This window comes from Peromyscus leucopus, chromosome 3 (genome assembly GCF_004664715.2).
Source record: "Peromyscus leucopus breed LL Stock chromosome 3, UCI_PerLeu_2.1, whole genome shotgun sequence".
Taxonomy (NCBI): domain Eukaryota; kingdom Metazoa; phylum Chordata; class Mammalia; order Rodentia; family Cricetidae; genus Peromyscus; species Peromyscus leucopus.
Genome location: NC_051065.1, coordinates 50,036,868 through 50,056,144, shown reverse-complemented (window position 1 = coordinate 50,056,144; position 19,277 = coordinate 50,036,868). Strand labels below are relative to the sequence as shown.

The 19,277-nt window shown below is 47.8% G+C and overlaps 1 protein-coding gene across 1 annotated transcript in view; it reads right to left on the bottom strand.

Annotated features, from left to right (window-relative positions):
* The window catches only part of Svopl (SVOP like), a 58,074-nt gene that overhangs the window by 33,624 nt on the left and 5,173 nt on the right, over positions 1–19,277 (bottom strand). The window contains exons 4-10 of the mRNA XM_028889350.2: positions 17,179–17,277; positions 11,310–11,381; positions 9,730–9,854; positions 8,128–8,191; positions 4,642–4,767; positions 2,927–3,055; positions 184–257 (exon numbers count right to left, since the gene is read on the bottom strand). Coding sequence (XP_028745183.1) covers positions 184–257; positions 2,927–3,055; positions 4,642–4,767; positions 8,128–8,191; positions 9,730–9,854; positions 11,310–11,381; positions 17,179–17,277 — 689 coding nt within the window. The remainder of the gene's footprint in view (positions 1–183; positions 258–2,926; positions 3,056–4,641; positions 4,768–8,127; positions 8,192–9,729; positions 9,855–11,309; positions 11,382–17,178; positions 17,278–19,277) is intronic.

The window sequence follows — 19,277 nt, the reverse complement described above, 5'->3', positions numbered from 1 at the left end:
GTGGTCTTTCTGTTGAAGAAGTCAAGACGAATATGAATTCAGACTTTGGTTGACAATGGATAACGGAAATCATGGGAGGCAAAGTGAAAAATAAGGTATATTTGAAAGACTACTCTACTCTGAGTGAGTTTCCTTCAAATACCTGTTTATTTCACATTGGCCTTGCAGTAACCAGGGACTTACCATATGATCCAGATCTGTAATGTGGTCCGGAGATATTTAGAATCCAGTAGATCTGCAAATCTTCCTCTTTTCTCCTAGGAGAATCAAAGGGGTGCAGAATACAGAAGGACATATTTCTATGATATTCTTGATCATACAAATCAAGAGTTTCAGAAGGAATATGGTGTGGTGAGATCATCCTGTGTGGCTCAGTTATAAAGCAACCCCCGCCCCTGATCCAAAAAGCTGATGTGTTCAAAACCAGGACCTAGGGGCTGACCAACAACTCCTTGGTTAAGAGCACTGGCTGCTCTTACAGAGGAGCAGCTGGATCCGGGCACCCACAGGGCAACTCACAAGCATTTCTAACTCCAGTTTCGGGGCGTCCAACACCTTCCTCTGGCCTCTGGGGAGCACTGCACATGTGAGGTGCAGACATATGAAAGCAAAACACCCAAACCCACACGTTTTTTTTCTAAAAAAAACAAAAAAAAAAAAAAAAAAAAAAAAACTGGCCCTGGCTAGTGGATCCAGTCACTGAGAATTGACTTGTTCATGAGTACTCTGCTTAGCCGAAAGATTAATCCACAGAAGTGTTCATAATTAGAGGGCATTTGGACACTGATGAAAACTTTCAGAGGCGGGGCCCATTTGTCCCTGACCCCCTTTATCCCTCTTTGCTTCTCACCCGCCACGAAGTGGGCAGTTCTGCTCCGACATACCCTTCTACCATGATGCTCTGCCGTCCCAGGCCCTGGCTACTGACTGTAACCTCTGAGATCGAGTTAAATGAAACTTTGCCCTTCCTAAGTTATGCCAATGTCTTCGTTACTGTTCTACTGACATAACAACACACCAGGTGATTTACAGAAGGGAGGCTTTAATCGGGCCTCTGGTTTCAGAGGGTTAAATTCAGTCCAAATGCGTGGACTCATTCCAGCGTGGCCCTCCTCAGTGTGGTCCCCTCTGCACCTTCAGGATGAAGCTGCTGAGCTGTGCCGCCCACGGCACCAAGGGCAGCCTCTTGGGTCAGCCCGCTTTGTGCTGGCCCCTGGACACACCTACCTCCATCTCAACTCCTTCTCTCATCTGCAGGACTCTCTCCTCTGCTGAGACTTCCTCTCCTTTCTGTGCTATTTCCTGTCTCCTCATGCCCCATGGCGATGGCTAGGACAGCAGTGGTTCAGCTACCCCTGCTCCTACACGCACTGTGGGCACAGGTACCAACTTTGCAACCCACTCTTCCATGTATGACCAGCTCACTTTGATTTAAATAAACTTCCTTTCTGCTCGGGTCTAAAGAGTGAATTCTTTGACCAAACCAATAGTGCCCTATTCCCCAAATTGCCTGTAAGGGGATCAGGATTTTAATTTCAAAAACATGAAGAGGGGGGGCTGGAATATGACTCAGACATTATCGCTCTTCCAGAGGGCTAGAGCTTGGTTCCCAGCACCACGTCAGATGGTTCACAACTGCCTATAACTCCAGCTCCAAGAGATCCAACATCTTTTTCAGATCCACTAGCACCTGCACACTACACACACACACACACACACACACACACACACACACACACACACCTTTAAGAACAAAAGAGGGCTGTTAAGATGTCCCAGCAGGTACAGACACTTGCTGTCAAGCCTGATGTCATGAGTTCAATTTCCAGAACCCACAAAATAGAAGAGAACTGATACCCACAAATTTTTCTCTGACCCCCACATTCATGCTGTGGCATGCACATTCGTACCCATACCCACAAACGTACACATACATAAATGTAAAAATACTTCAAGCAATAAAACTAACCCACTAACACAATATGTGAACCATATACTAGTATGTAACAATATATCCCCAAATAGGCGGTGGTGGCGCACACCTTATCCCAGCACTCAGGAGGCAGAGGCAGGTGGATCTCTGAGTTCAAGGCCAACCTAGTCTACAGAATGAGTTCCAGGACAGCCAGGGCTACACAGAGAAACCTTGTCTTTTTTTTTTTTTTTCCTTTTATTTTTTTTTACAATACCATTCAGTTCTACATATCAGCCACAGGTTCCCCTGTTCTCCCCCCCTCCCACCCCCTCCTCTTACCCCCAACCTACCCCCCATTCCCACCTCCTCCAGGACAAAGCCTCCCCCGAGGACTGTGATCAGCCTGGTAGACTCAGTCCAGGCAGGTCCAGTCCCTTCCTCCCAGACTGAGCCAAGCGTCCCTGCATAAGCTCCAGGGAGAAACCTTGTCTTAAAACAAAAGATAGTCCCAAAAACCAAATCAGGCTTTATTGAAATAATCTTATCAAAATGAGACAAAGCCAATACAAAAAACAAATAAAATTATTATTTAAAAAAATCACATACTATGCTGGGCGGTGGCGGCACACACCTTTAATTCCAGCACTTGGGAGGCAGAGGCAGGCAGATCTCTGTGAGTTCGAGGCCAGCCTGGGCTACAGAGTGAGTTCCAGGACAGGCTCCAAAGCTGCACAGAGAAACCCTGTCTCGAAAAACCAAAAAAAAAAAAAAAAAAAAAAAAAATCATCACATATTATAAGCCATGAAGGCAAATGGTATGATCAGTTCTGCGAGGTAAGAAGCATTGTTTGTGTTTTCTAGGTGACAAAAATGAAGTCAGGTAATTTACCAGTATTACAGGGCAGCAGTATGGCAGAGAGGAGCTAAATTAAGCCCCATCTCTGCTCTTTCTAGGCCATCCAGACTAGAGCGCTTCTGGGCTACTGGTGGGGGATCACGGGGTGAACTCACCAGGATGGGCTCCACCAGCTGTCCCTCTGGCATGACTGAGCGGTTCATCTTGGCAATGCGCTCTAGGGTGTCCAGCGCAGCCTGTGTGTTTCCGGTGGAGACGTTGAAGCGAGCAGATTCAGGGATAAACTGGGCACAGAACACAGGGACCGTCAGAGCTGCGGGTACCGTACTGCCCAAGGTGCAGTGTTACTACTCCACGCCTTACTCAGTCCTCGCTGCCTCCCTCACCCAGGAGGGGTGGCAAGCTCGGAGGCATACTGTGCATCGGGCATGCTGATAAATGCAATGCTGACTTGGAAATTTGCCTTGGAGGGAAAGATAGGGAACAGGAGTCTCTGGACTAAAACCAAAGGACTGACTTTAGATATTTGAGTAGAATGTATTTTTTTTTTTCAGATATATCAGTTATACAACGGGCTTGAGAGCAATTTATATGCAACCAATTCCAGGCTGCACTTGAACCTAGGCCTTCAGAACATCCAGTGGTGGGCTGCAGTTAGCTGAGAAAGCAGTGAAGTTTTAGTCTACAGCCACAAGACTGGGAGAGGTCTTCCCACAGGAAGCAACAGGCCTGAAAGCCACTGGTCTCAGAGCCCCTGAGGGGTCTGGGTGTGATTCTTGGTGTATGTGTTGTTGGGGGGTACGTACTGGGGATTGAACCCAAGGCCTTGTGCAAGTGAGGTAAGCATTACACCACTGAGCCACACCCCCAAGCCCTCGAGGGCCAGGGATGGGGGAGGGTGATTCTGAGCAACAGACTGAAACCAACCATCCAGAGTTTGTACAGAGGAGAGACGGGGGCCTGGCTGTGGGACCAGCCACGGGAAAGATGTGGAGGTCGTGATTTCGCCTCTTGTGGAAGAGGAAAGGCTTGGGAGATCATGTATTCTTTAAAAAATGCTTTAAAACTGGGCAGTGGTGGCTCATGCCTTAAATCCCAGCCAGCACTCGGGAGGCAGAGGCAGGAGGATCTCTGTGAATTCGAGGGCAACCTGTCTACAGAGTGAGTTCCAGGACAGCCAGAGCTATACAGAGAAATCCTGTCTCAAAAAAACAAAAACCCAAAACAAACAAACAAAAAAAAAGCAACTTAAAAGATGCCAGGTGAGAAGACAGACCTCCATGACCTGGTCACAGGCTTCTAAAGCTGGGTATGGTCCTGCAGAGACCCAAGTTAGGTTGAGGTTTGGAATAAATGAGCACTCAGGAACCTTCTCTTCCTCCATTCTCTACCTCTCTGCTCCCTTCTCTAGTTCTCCTCTCCCTTCTCCCTCTCCTCCCCTCTCTTCCTCTTATTCTCCTTCCCTCCTTTTTCCTTCTTTTTCTCAGGTGTCCCAGGATGGCTTCAAATCAGCTATGTAGCTGAGGGTGACCTTGATCTTTCTGCCTCTGTCTCCCGAGTTCGAGGATTACAACATGCATGTGTTACCGCACCCAATTTATGCTGTGCTGATGACCAAACCCAGGACAGCTTCGAGGATGCTAGGTAAACACTCAACTAACTGAACTTCATATATCCCCACAACTGAATGTTACTGCAGTTCCGGGGGATCGGGTACACTAACATGCACATACAGAGCCCCCTCCCACTCATTACATAATTAAAAACAAAAGGAAATCTTTTTTTTAAGAGCCTAACATAAATACATTTGTGGGGAAGAGGTCAGTGGTCCAGCAGAAAGGGAGCATGCGGGCAGTTTCAGAAGCATCACCTTGAAGGCCATGATGAGGATGATGCCAGGGATGGAGGCAATGCGGATGAGCCAACGCCACCCAATGGTGGGGATGACCACAGAAGCCATGCTGATGATGAGCAGGGAGCCAGCAAGCCAGAAGACCTGGGGAGAGAGACCTGAAACATGACCATTCCTTCTGGCCCGTCTCTTTGCCATTTCTCCCTTCTCTGGAGCCTTGGAGCCGTCCTTTTGTGTTCTGTGTGGGCAGGGTGTGAGTTCTGAGGGACGACTATTGGGTTCTACTCCCAGGATAGCTCCTCTGATCTGAGGAGCTGTTGGGTCACTCTACTTCATGGCTCAGTTTCTGTCTGTAAACTGTTTGCTCTACCTTAGTACAGAGATGCCATCAGCAATATCACTACAGTTTAAAACAAAAACCAAAAAGTCGAATGCCCTAGAGGTCTTCCACATGGGGTTGTTTTCTTACAGATAATACAACGCCCCGGCCATAAGAGGTACAGGAGGAACAGGGACTGCTCTTCTCCCAGTGCCTGGCCGTCAGCTTCTCCTCTCAGAGGAACTGACAGTTTACTGTCTGCCTCCAAAGCTCCTTTAGACATGCTGTTTTTAGAAACAGCCCATAGTGTAAGTGAGGCTTCACACTTTTGCTCTTTATGCTTATGAACTTGATATCAAGAAATGTGGGCCAACAATTATTAATAGATGCCAGGCAGTGTTAGCACATGCCTTTAAAATCCCAGCACTCAGGGGGCAGAGGCAGGCGGATTTCTTTGAGTTCAAGGACAGCCTGGTCTACAGAGAGAGTTCCAAGACAGCCAGAACTGTTATACAGAGAAACTCTGTCTCAAAAAACAAAAAAGAATAGACTAATTAATAGACCCATCCCCCACTAGCCTGAACACTTCTACTCATCTAAGATGGGGCTCACTCCATCTCAGAGAGAAGGAGAGACGGCAGCTCCTCTGCGGAGCTAAGTAAGGGATGGTTTGGGTTTTTTAATTTGTTATTTTATGTGTATGAGTGTTTTGCCTGCATATATGTTTGTGTACCATGTCTGGAGTCCAAGGAGGCCAGTAGATGTCAGATCCCCTGGAACTGGAGTGACAGATGGTTGGGAGCTGCCATGTGGATGCTAGGAATGGAACCCATATGTTGGTTCCTCTTAAGCACCTAGCCATCTCTCCAGCCCCAAGGGATGATTATCTTATCAAAGATAATTACACCAAAAATAGATTACTTAAGAAAGTGATAGGGCTATAAAGAAAATAGAATAATCTATGGAGAATGGCTTGAGTGACAAGGTACAACTTTTCTAAGCAGTCAGTAGATAGAGATGCTGTGTAAGAGTGACATTAGATACAGATGTTGTGTAAGAGTGACATTAGATACAGATGTTGTGTAAGAGTGACAGTTGATGTGGCACTGGGATGGATCTCAGTAGTAAGAGGGCAAAAGGGTTTTTAAGATGCACTTGTCACACATTTCTGAAGATAAAGGTGACAAAGTTTATTGACGGACACTTGCACTGTAGGTCCATGAACTGGGGATGAGCCAGCACAGCCCGGCCATTGAGTAGGGTGAGGGGAAGGGTGGGCTCCACTGAGACTTCCGCATTCAAGCTCAGATAACAGAAGATGAGCTGTTTGCTGTGACCTGAGATAGAAACATGGGGATCGGGGGTCCCGGGGGAAGGTAGAGAAGTGAGTTCTAAAAAGGTGGCATTTGAAGACCCCCTAAGATATTCTAGTGACTGTTGGGGAAATGGCCACCTGGCTCTTGGTTCGGGGAGGTGTTCTCGGTTTTTTATACATATTTTTGGAGATGGAAAGAACACATAGGTAGAGCTGCCCATCTGCAGGATTCGCACCCGTGAATTCACATCCATAGTTTCAGCCAACTGGCGATGGGTATTCAAAATCAAAAGGCGTCTGTGCTGGACAACTGTATACCTATGAAACACTGATTAGGCAACTCATCTCTTGGTGATTTAAAGTACATAGTATCTAAAGGGTATATCTGTGTACCATATCTGGTGCCCAGAGGCCAGTAGATGTTGGATCCCCTGGAACTGGAGTGACAGATGGTTGTATACACAAACCTGAAAAATATCACCATTTTCTATAGGGACTTGAGCCTCCAAATTTTTATATCCTCTAGGATCTAAGAGCCAATCTCCCATGGATACAAAGGGATGACTCTGTGTGTGTGTGTGTGTGTGTGTGTGTGTGTGTGTGTGTGTGTGTGTGTGTGTAGCCACTGAAGTTGGTGATATGACCCAAGGAAACATAGACAAGGAGGCGGCATGTGAGGAAGCCTGCCACGGTACTGGACAGGTGGAAGAGTAGGACCTTGATCCCTTAGTATTAACATGTCAAGTCCAGATGCTGTGAATTAAGATGCATTCCGGGTCATGAAATGCTGAAGACAAAACCTGGAGAGAATGTGGAGTCACCACTGGGTACTTCTGGTTCTTTTGGTTATTGTTGCCTAAATTACATGTAAAAAAATAAAACTGTAAAACAATCTCTTGTAGGGATAAGAGAGGGATCTGTGGTTGGTATGTAAAGTGAATAAAAAAATCTTTAAAAAAAAATCTCCTGCGTTGTTTATTGCCAAATACATGAAGTCTTAGCGGGAAGGGTCATCTTTTTCCTGGACATTCCCTGGAGTTGGGACTCTAGGATCTGAGGCCTCAGAAACAGTCCAGGGGAGCAAGATTGACAAAGATTCTGAATGTGAAACCTCTAGTCAAGAGCCAGCCAGGGTGGGAGGAGGACCCTGGAGGAAGAGCAGCTGTCAAAACACATCATGGTGCCTTCCTCCAGGTGGGCCAATGTGGACCGGGAGATACCAGCATCCTCAAAGAGAGATGGGACACCCCAAAAGAGTAGGGACTGTCTCCCTTCTCTGAAGTCTCACTGAGGTGAGAAAGGCCATCTGAGATACTTTCCTGGTGTCTGTCATCCTAGTGAGTCCAGCCACTGAACTCCCCCCTGGCTTTTTTTTTTTTTTTCCTAGTTTTTCAAGGCAGGGTTTCTGTGTAGTTTTGGTGCCTGTCCTGGATCTCACTCTGTAGACCAGGCTGGCCTCGAACTCACAGAGATCCGCCTGCCTCTGCCTCCTGAGTGACAGGGTTTCTCTGTGTAGTTTTGGTGCCTGTCCTGGAGCTCACTCTGTAATCCAGGCTGGCCTCGAACTCACAGAGATCTGCCTGCCTCTGCCTCCTGAATGCTGGGATTAAAGACATGCACCACCACCACCCAGCTATCTCCTGCTTCTGAGAAAGGTGGTCCAGTGCTTAAGCATCACTGCTGGTTACACAAATCCCCAGCTCAGAAAACCTTCATAGTGGACCTGTGCCGTGGACATGTTTCATGCTCGTTAGTTGGTGCCCAAATAATAGGCACCCGAGCCCCCAGCCAATCAGCTGGCTGGAAGGAACCCACGTGTCCTGTCCTTTAGCTGCATTAGCTCCTCCGCAGAGTTCCCACTTCACCTTACCTGAGACAAGGGCAGCATGTAGCCTCGGTATTTTGTGGGCAAAAATTCAGTCTTTATGATTAACCTGAACAGGGAGTGAGGAAACACAGTAATTTTGTTTTTAGAAAACCAAACGATTTGCCTTTAAACAATCATAAATTTTCACCTCAATAAAGACGTTGTAAGCATAAAGGGAGGCTTGAGCAATGGCTCAGCAGTTAAGGACACTTGAGGCTCTTGCATGGGACCTGGGTTTGGTTCTCAGAACCCACATAGTACTCACAGTCGTCCATAATTCCAGTCCCAGGGGATGTGACACCCTTTTCTAAGCTCTGTGGACACCAGGCACTCTCAGGGTACGCGTACGCACATACATGCAGCAAAGCACTCACTCATACACACAAAGTAAATCTAAAAATGATTTATGTACTTATTTACTACATACATCTTATTATTTAATTTTTTAATTAGAAGAGTTCGTCATCTATCAAGCTATGATTGTCACAGTGACTGTTCACATCCGCAAGCAGCGAGACCTGAGTTCGCAAGCACTCCTCTCCGGTCACTTGCTCCGACAGTCATTTTAAACTGTCACACAGGGACGTTGGCCTTATCGCTTGGGCCAAGAGAAGCTTTGGAAAATGGTTTCATCAAATCTAATCCCCTTTTGAGAAATCAAAATACACCCCAGGGAAGGCAAAGACGGTCACTGATGACAGCCACAGCACAGTTCCCAATGAAGTACGTAGTGATTTTTAAATAGAAGAATAAACGGAGCGAAATTCCGTCAGTTTTAGCATGTTAGCCAGGGCTGGGTTTCCTTCTTATTTCTTTAACACATTTGTCGGACTGTTTCCTGCAGGAGGTCTTAAAGCTCTCTCAGCATCTACTCCCATCAGGCTCTCAGCGCAGAGAGACAGCTAACGCTCCAGGGAGGAGCGAGTCTGTCCGCAGCACATTAAGGCGATGCCAGGTGCTTTGACATCTCCTGACGTGATTGAAGGAGAGAGTGCCTCAAGGTACCCCGGAGGGAATAGCCTGAGGGGCCCTGTGAATTTCCAGTTGGCCCCAAACTGAGACATTAACACAGCAACTCTCCACCCAAACATTGAGACCCTGTGCATTTACCTAGAGGCAGGAGACAGGCAGACGCATTAATTCTATTTCAGGATTTCTTTCTGGTGTGGGTTTTGTTGTTGTTTTTCAATCCAAGTATTTTTCTATTTTCAATTTTATTTTTAATTGTGCGCACGTGCGTGTTTGTGTGTGTGTGTCTGTCTGTCTGTCTTTCTCTATGTGTCTCTGTGTCTGTCTGTCTGTGGCTGTGTGCATCTGTTTCTGTATCTATCTCTTTTCTCTCTCTCTCTCTCTCTCTCTCTCTCTCTCTCTCTCTCTCTCTCTCTCCTCTCTCGTGTGTGTGTGTGTGTGTGTGTGTATGTGTGTGTGTGTGCTGTCTGTGAATGTGTGTATGTGTGTCTCTCTCTGTATATGTCTGTGAATGTGTGCATATATGTCTTTCTTCGTGTGTGTGTGTGTGTGTGTGTGTGTGTGTGTGTGTGTGTGTGTATGTGAACCTGGGGCATCCACATTTCTCTCCCACAGACTCTCTGGAGCAAGTCTTACCCTTGCGCATGGCCAGACACTCCACAGCCTACCATGGTCCTCAGAAAGACAAACCAGATGTAGGATGGGGAGAAAGAGGTCAGTAAGGAGAAGTAGGCTCCCCACAGGAACGAGAGCAGCAAAATCTGAAGCAAAAAAAGAGAGCTTGTTACCAGGACCTGCCTGGGGAGTAAAGGAGTCTCTGATCCCTTCTGAGGAAAGTGTTTCCTCTGTCCGACCTCGGCCTCCCTGGAAAGCTGGGCCACAGCACCCAGGGCTCTCCCACAGTTTTCCCTGGAAGCTGAGCCACAGCACCCAGGGCTCTCCCACAGTTTTCCCTGGAAGCTGGGCCACAGCACCCAGGGCTCTCAGTCTTCACTGGCATGGTCCAGGCCACTCTCCTGTTTGAGAGTGTCTCGTGTGTCCACCCTCCAAGGTAACAAAAAGCAAAGCCCCGCCCTCCCTCCTCCAGGGCTGTTGGGAGCACAGGGAGGCCTGGGATTGGAAAGAGTAGAAGAAGCCAACTTAACGCACCGCCTTTTCTTAATTACAAGAAAACTAGAGGTTCATAGTAGGGACTAAAGTCCCCGGGAAACACCGCAGCTACACTGACGACGATTCTACAAAACCAGAGACTGACGAGACCGGTGACTTTAGAAAGCCGGACTAGTGCAGAGCCAGAGCCCGGTTATCCTCGGGTTATCCTCGGCTCTCTGAAAGCCATCGTCATCCACCCCTGAATCTGATCCAGCGTCCTAGTGATTATAAGGTAAAACCTTAGGATTACATTAACTAACACAAGACTAGCTTTCACTGTCCCCAAGCTAAGAACGTCATCAGATAGCATCTGAGTGAGCCCTATAGCAGATTCCCCTGCTTTGCCGTAAGCCACCAGATCTAATGTCCCCAGCCCATGTATTTGATATTACATAGCAAGACTAAGTTGGAACATTGTCTTAGTTAGGGCTACTATTGCCGTGATGAAACACCATGACCCAAAGCAATGTGGGGAGGAAAGGGCTCACACTTCCACAGCACTGCTCATCACTGAAGGAAGTCAGGACAGGAACTAAACAGTGCAGGATCCTGGAGGCAGGGGCTGATGCAGAGGCCATGGAGCAGTGCTGTTTATCAGCTTGCTCGCCTGCTCTCTTAAAGAACTCAGGATCACCAACCCCAGCAATTTCACCACCCACAATGGGCTGGGCCCTCCCCCATTAGTCACTAATTTAAAAAAATACCTCACAGGCTTGCTTACAGCTGGATCTTATGGAGGCATTTTCTCACCTGAGGCTTCCTCCTCTCTGATGACTCCAGCTTGTGTCAAGTGGACATAAAACTAGCCAGCATAAATGTGGTAATTGGGGTACCCTGAATCTGTGCTTCCGTGGGCCATAGTCACTTGTGTTTGACTTCCGAATAAGCTATCTCGTATCCCCTTTGAGGTGAGAGGAGTTGACATGGGGCAAGTCCTTGGGAGGGAGGGACTGGACAGTGCCCAAAAGAGTGCCAGTGGGGGATGGGGGATGGGGGAGGGGATGGGGGAGGGGGTGGGGGAGGGGTGGGGGAGGGGTGAGTGAATTCCACATGGCCTGACCTACCTTCCAGCGGCCATATCTGTCAGCCAGGAGACCAAAGAGGATGCTGGACACCATGTAGCCAAAGAACACCATCTAGAGTCGGGATGAAGACAAACAGTACTCTAAGCAGAACATTTAAGATGTGCACTGACTATGTTAAGTATATAGCCTTCCTAGCTAAAATTAGGCTGGAGATGGGCTTCCCAAAGCACCCCGGGGCTCAGGGAGCCCAGGCAGGTGCCTGAGATTGGTGTCTCTCTATACTTCTTGTACATACATACCTTCCCAACACGGCCCAGGTAGAGACGGGTTCACAGAGGGGGAACTGCTCTCCTCCCCCATTCTCTGGCCTCCGTGCTGTGCCCAGACTGAAGCTGTGACTTGTGTTGTAATTGGAGATCTAGTCATGGCTGCTATGCCCCGTTCCCACACAAGCCGCTGCCCCTAAAGCAGTCTCTCTTCATATTATCACAAGCAAACACAAACTTTAAATGACCAACTGAACCAACCATCCACCGAAAAACTTCGCAAGGCCTGGGGCCAGGGCTCAGTTGGTAGGATGTTTGCTTAGTATGCGCTGTGTTCCAGCCCTAGCTCCACATAAAAGCAGGCATGATGGTTCTGAGAGGAAGCCAGGGTTGCAGCCATCTTAGAGAAGGGTCAGACAGGGGCAGCAGGCCCTTGGACAAACTGTTCTAAAAAAAAAAAAATCCACCAGAGGTGCTGCCCCTTCGCCCAGACCTAGACAACTAGGAGCTGCACGCCAGACTTTTCCTGCCGTAACCTAAAGGCTGTGCTATAACATAACTGGCATAATAAACAAAGCACCAGATATGTCCTGTGGGGTGTTTTCTGCTGTTATAGATTTATACCATAGCTGTCAGAGGGAATGGGTTTCCTGCAGATAAAAACAGGATGTCTAACTATGAGAGAAAATGGGTCTGCTGGTGATATAGATGTGAGGACATAAACTGCTAGAGGAGATGGCCATTTCCTTGCAGCTGCAACTCACCAATCAGTTCAAACCAAGCTTCACTAACCTGAAGTGAACACCAATCCTGACCTTGTAACTATGAAGAGCTGGAATTCCCCCAGATCACCTACCCTAACCACTATAAAAACCCTGCTTGATTGCTACTCAGGGTCTCTCCTGCTCTGCTGTTGCATCAGATGGATGGAGAGGCCCGAGTTAACTCACAACTATAAAAAGACTCTGCTTTTGCATCGGATGTGGTCTCTTGGCAGTCTTTGGGGGACTCTGGATACACTCTGGAGGTGGAAGAAAGAGGGTCAGAAATCTGAGGTCATCTTTGGGTGCACAGTGTATTGGAGGCCAGCTTGGGCTACATGGATGCAGGAAATCATGGAGTTGGCCTGGTCTAGCTGCCTTGAGAGGCATGAGTCATAGGTTCTTCAGGGTAGAGTTCACGGCTTCTGGGCACTGTGTGCCTTTCAGTTCCTGAGAAACGAAGGCACCCCCTCAAGCAGTGGAGCATTGGTATTTCTGCACTCCCTAGAAGTCAGCAAAGCATATAGAAGCATGGCTTAACTGTTAGTCTCAGACATTAACCTTGAGTACCCTGTACAGCTAGCAAACGTCATTATATCCTGACAGCTACAATTGTATTCTCTTTCTCCCAGGGGGATTTTCCGTGTAGCCCTGGTTGTCCTGGATCTTACTTTGTAGACCAGACTGGCCTGGAACTCACAGAGATCCACCTGCCTCTGTTCCTGAGTGCTGGAATTAAAAGTATGCACCACCACTGCCCAGTGTATTCTGTTTCTGAGAGTGTATTTAAAAGTCTGATTGCTTGCAATAAACTTGTCTCTGCCTCATTCTTGCTGAGACCTCCGACCCCAGCCTGGTTTTCATTCCCACCAACCATATCAGGAGACCCTGGTTTGGTAAATAAGTGCTGGCACTTACACATGGAGACCCTGTCTCCGTAAACAAACAAATAATGAAATCTCTGGACTATAAACTGTAAGGTGGAGCCGCCTAGTTTTCCCCTCCTGTCCAGCACTTCACTCAGCCCTGACTCTGTGTGTGCACATCTGTGCAGCTAGCAGCCACTTCTCTGCCTTCCAGATGATTGCTCTTTCCCTCCGGAGTCCTCCTGGCCGACGCCTCCAAGAAATCAGAGACACAATGCCAGCTTCACTTCCTCATCTCAGGGAAAATCTCAGCTTTCTCTGCTGCCTGCTTTGCTTTTCTTCTTTCCTACCCCTCCTAAGACAGACTCACAAGGAACTCTTTCAAAGCCACCATATATGCACAACTACCCACCCTACTTCTATACTGCAGATCCAACCCGGGACCTTAGGGCCCCATATATTCTCCTTTATAAATTATTTTTAATTAGCATACAAGTTGTATGCAATGGGTTTTGTTATAGCATTTTCATGTACTTTAAAAAAAAAAAAAAACATGTGTATGTGTGTTGTGCATGTGGCTGTCCAAGGAGCCCAGAAGAGAAGATCAGATCCCTGGAGGTTGTGAGCTGCCCAGCATGGGTGCTGGAACCCAAACTTGTGTCTTCTGCAAGAGCAGGAGTGTCCTTAACAGATGAGCCATCTCTCTGGCCCCAAACATTTATGATCCCTCCTTCCCTGCTCCTTTCCCTCCTCCCCCTGCTTCCTGCTGGTCCCTTTGTCCCCCTCTCCTGCTGTCTCGGTCACATGTATTCTATCACCTTCGTTATCTTCCCCAACACTCCCAAGACCTCTCACAGTCCTCAGCTTAGCTTCATGACATATATCTATCCTAAACACCTATTTAAAAATTAGAATCTAAGACCCACAGATGAGAGAAAATACACTGTGTTTGTCTTTCTGAGTCTGGATACTTGGCTCAACTTAATGATTTCCACTTCCATACGTTTCCACACAATGCCATGATTCTTTCTTCCTTGAGGCTGAATAAAATTGTGTTTTGCACATGCACCACATTTTCCTGTGCATTCATCTGTTGATGGACGTCTAGGATGCTTCTGTCTCTAACCATTGTGCATAGTGCAATCATGGACATGCAACTGTCTCTGCAGTTGGACCAGGCATGCTTTGAGTATATACCCTGGAGTGGTATAGCTGGGCTATATAATAGTTCTGGTTTAGGTTGTTGTTTTGTTTTGTTTTGAGACCGCCATACTGGTTTCCATAGTGGCTACATAGTGAATAAGGGCTTCCTTTTCCCCACGTCTTTGCCAACATTTGTTATCACCTGTTTTCTTGCTGACAGCCACTGTGGCTGGTATATGATGAAATCTCAAAGTTGTTTTAACTTTCATTTCTCTGATGGCTCCGGACGCCAAATGATTTAAATGTTTGTTGGCTGTTCTGTTTCTTCTTTTGAGAACTGTCTATTCAGCACACTAGACCACTTATTGGATGGGAGATTTAGGATCTTGGTGTCTGATTTTTTTGTTTGTTTGTTTGTTTTGTTCTTTACAAGTTTTTGGACATTGGCCTCCGGTCTGAGCTGGCAGGGATTTTCTCCCTTTCTGTCAGCTGCCTCTCCACTCTGCCGATCGCTTCCTCTGCTGCATAGAAACTTTTTAATTTCACATCATCCCACGTGTCAGCGGGGTTAGATCCCATGTTATTGGAGTCTTTCCGGAAGCCCTTGCCTATTCCTATGTCTTGAAGTATTCTTCCTGTTTCCCTCAAGCAATGTCAATGTTTCAGGTTTTATATTAAGGTCTCTGATCCATTTTGAATTGATTTTTGTGACAAGTGAGGTGTGGTTCTAATCTCCTTCTTTGTGTGCATGTGCAGTTTCCCCAGCACCATCTGCAGAAAGGCTGTCTGCTCCCCAATGGGTGTTTATGATACCTTTCTCAAAAACCGCGTGGCCATTGCTGTGTGGGTTTATGTCTGAATCCCCGGTTGAACACTCTTGGTCTACATGTTGATTTTGTGACAACACCATGCTGTGTTTGCCATGAGGGCTCTGTACTGTAATCTGAAGTCAGTTATTACATCTGTATTGATCTTTCTGCTTAGAGTTGCTTTGACCACAAGGAATCTTCTGTGTTTACACATTAGTTTTAGGATTGTCTTTTTCTAGTTCTTCAAAGAGTATCATAGAAATTTTGATGGGGATTGTAATGACTCTACAGACTGCCCTCACCAATACAGCCATTTCATTAATTAATATAGCCACAGCATTAATTCTATCAATCTACAAGCATGGAGTCTTCCCATTTGGGGGCATATTCTTTAATTTTTTTAAATCAGTATCTTAGTTTTCACCCCATAGATTCTTGAGTTCTGAAAGGCATGACTTTTGCCCTGGGCTCTCTGCTTTCTGGGACAGAAACCTTGACTCAAAGCCTGTGTGAACCCTGAAGCCTGCCTTTCTGGAGCCCTGCTGGGAAAGTACATCGCAAAGGGACACTGACTTCAGGCCTGCCCTCCTCCCTTCCCTTCCTCCTTCCCTCCCTCCCTGTGGAGCTCTGCTCTTTTATTTAATATAAAACGTGATTCAGCCAAGTGCAGTGGCACACATCTGTAACCCCAGGTCTCAGGAGGCTGAACTGGGGGGGTAGGGATGAAAGACGGAGGGCGACCTGAGCTCTAGTCTCAAAGACAAACAGCAGACAACCTTCTAGTCTAAGCACTCTGGACACCTGTGCCTCTTCAGAACAGGGCAGGTGTGCTGCTGTGACTGGATACAAATCCGGGCTCCAAGCCTTCCATCCCCCAAGGCACAGAAAGAAGCAGGCTTTGAACTTACTACACATTAAGAGAATACAGAGTAGTTTGGAGGGAGAGATTGGGGGTCCGGCACAGATCAAAATCACAGGCAAAATTCAGAGAAGGCTGTGAGTGGAAAGGCAACCATCTGTCCCTACCATCCCACCAAGCAAGGGTGGCTCCTTTGTCCAGATCCTTGCAAGCTCAGAAGGATATAAGCCGGGGGAGGGGGTGGTCAGAGAGAACACTCCTGGAAGTTTCCACCACCACGTTCAGACCCTAACGTTAACTCCGTCTTATGGAATCATGCCCTCCAAGCCTCTTCTGTCTGACTGCTACAGGTCACCACTTTCTGGTCTCCCAGACAGTCTCTCAGTCTGGCCACACCCTGGAATGTCTTTCTATTATGTGTTGTCTCCATTAATCCAGTTTTAATGACGAATAAGTCAACTCTTTTCTCGTTACCCTGTGCTTCTCTGGACCTCCAAGGCTAATGTTATTGCCTCAGCAATTCCTGAACACACGGCCTCACCTCCAGGCACTGCCATTCACCACCAGATACTGTATCCCTGGTATCTGGCCCTTCAGCCACATTTCCCAGAGTTCTTGGAACACCCTATCATGGCCCTCTTTAAAGCCCTTCAGTGGCTGCTCACATCTGCAACATGGCCGCCACATTTTTAATATGCCCTCTTTGCATATTAGCCAAACCATGCGGCAGATAGAAAGCACACTTCAGTATCCATTTCATAAGAAACATAATGACTATGAAGTCATGAATTCTGTATATAAGGTTGCTTTTTGTGGCATGGAATCAAATCTGAAAACTGTGACACATCCTGAGTCAAAGTATTTTTCAGGGAGGACATCTTGTTTTGGCCGATGTTGAGGACCACATGCAGAGAGGTGGAGCTGGGGCTGGCAGTGCATGGAGGTGAGGCCGTTCTAGAATTCCTGGGGAGGTAACATCAGCTGGGAATGCTTGGCTATTCAAGGTTCTTCACTAGAGGAAGAGAGGGAGAGAGGGAGAGAGAGAGAGGCATTGAATGCTAACTACCTTGGGGTCTAGAAACCCATGAGCTCTGGAGGCCAGCACTCATCATTCTGGGTGGGGCTAGGTCTGGCTCTCAGCTCTTGGTTTACTGGAAGGGAAGTCAGGTTGTTCATTTACACAGCGCAGGCCGCAGGTACTCACCGTGGTGACAAATGCCACCTGCCAGTTCTCCAGCTGCCATTCACAGCGGATGACAGGAGACACAACCGCTATGAGCATGATCTCCATGGCCTCCACAACCTTAAAGAGAAAGAGGGAAACGACGCCACGTCTGTGAACCAGCTCATGTCACCCCCACACAGGCCTGTCACCCGGTGTCCCCATGTCCTCTTTCCCCTCCCCCTAGATAAAAACAAAAACAAAAAACAAACAAACAAACAAAAACACTACGGTAGAGCCAGGCACAGTAGCATACACCTGTGGCCCCACTACTCTGGAGACTGAGGCAGGAGCATTGTGGGTTTGAGACCAGCACTGGCTTCACATCAGGACCGTAACTGGAGAAACCCCAAACTGAATAAAACAGAATGAAAGGAAAGTAGATTCCAGTAATAAATCCTCAGCTCTCATAGATGTAACAGTTTGTGCAACTTGGGAGTATCCCTAAAGAGTGAGGGTGCATATTCCCTGGGCTTGCCGACCCATGCGTGTGCTGAGTAACACTGACCAGTCACCTAGCTAGCGGAGGAGCCTGGATAGCCACGGCATGTTATGAGGCGGGTGGGACACACCTTTGCCAGTGAGGCTTTGAAATAGCTCCTTACACCAGGAAGCTGGGGACTCAAGGAGACGGGAAGGTTTCTGAAGGCTGGAAAAGGCAGCAATGGGCGCGAGCTAGTTATTATTATCAGGGAAGAATGTCTACGCCATGGATGGTGTCGGACGCGCTACTGAGTACTTTGAGAAGAGACTGGACAACCAGTGGTCTGGTTTGCTCTATGTTGCTGGGATAAACACTGGGACCAAAAGCAGCGAGGGGGAGAAAGGGTTTATTTAACCTACAGGTTGCAGTCCTTCGTGGGCAGAAGGCAGGGCAGGAGCTCAGAGCAGGAACCTGGGGCCGGACACTGAAGCAGAGACCATGGAGGGGTCACAGCCTTGCTTACCTACCTTCCTTAACCAGCCCAGGCTCACTTACCCAAGGTTAGGACCACACACGGCGGGCTGTATACCCACCCACCCTTGCATCCATCAGCAACCAAGAAAATGCCCCGCAAACCCGCCCTTCGGCCAATCTGATGGGGCCAGTTCCTCGGATGAGGGTCCCTCCTCCCAGCTGTGTCTAGGTTTGAGTCAAGTTAGCAACAACTAACCAGCGCCATTAACTCTTGTCCGTATCCCTACACTCCGTTTCAGGGTGGGTTGATCTCTCAGGGAAAGGAAGTGGGTAGCAGAAATGAATGAGCAGGAGCAGGTGAGCTATGTAAAAGAAACAGAGATTGAGGATTGGGTCCTCAAGGGAGGGTTGCAGAAAGAGACATACCCAAGTGTGGGTACGACTCCTCCAGAGAGAGTCACCACTACCTTATTTATTTTTAGTATTTAGTAGTGTGTGTGTGTGTGTGTGTGTGTGTGTGTGTGTGTGTGTGTGTGTGTGTGTTTACCCGAGTGTCTGCATGTGTACCACATGTGTTCAGGAGTCATGGCGACCAGAAGGTGGTACTGGATCTCCCGGAACTGGAGCTGTAGCTGGTGGTGAGCTGCCATGTGAGTGCTGGAATCAAACCTACGTCTCAATGCACAGAGCAGCAAGTGCCAGCCCTCTAGCCCAACCTTATTTTTTTTAGACAAAGTCTCTTACTGAACCTGCGGCTCAGCAACTCGGCTTGACTGGATGGCCAGCATCACCAGGGACCCTCCTATCTCTTCCCCTCCTCACAGCAGGGATTGCAGGTGTGGTCACCACCGAATACAGCTTTTTCATGACTGCTGGGAGGACTCAGGTACTCGTGGCCTAAGGTTTGTTTTTGAGATAGGGCTGGCTTTGAACTCTTAATCTCAGGTGATCCTCCCACCTCAGTCTCCTGAGTCACTGGGACTACAGCACCTACCACTGTGCCCAGCCAAATCTGAGGGCTCGCACCTGCTGGACGGGATGAACACCAACATCACAGAGAAGGACAAGGACATCCGGAAGAGAGAGGAGAATTAAAGGAAGAGAACCCATTTGTCTGGGGTTAATCCTGGTGACGGCGCTGCTGGGACAGTTATAGGGGACAGTTATGGGGACGGTCACGGGG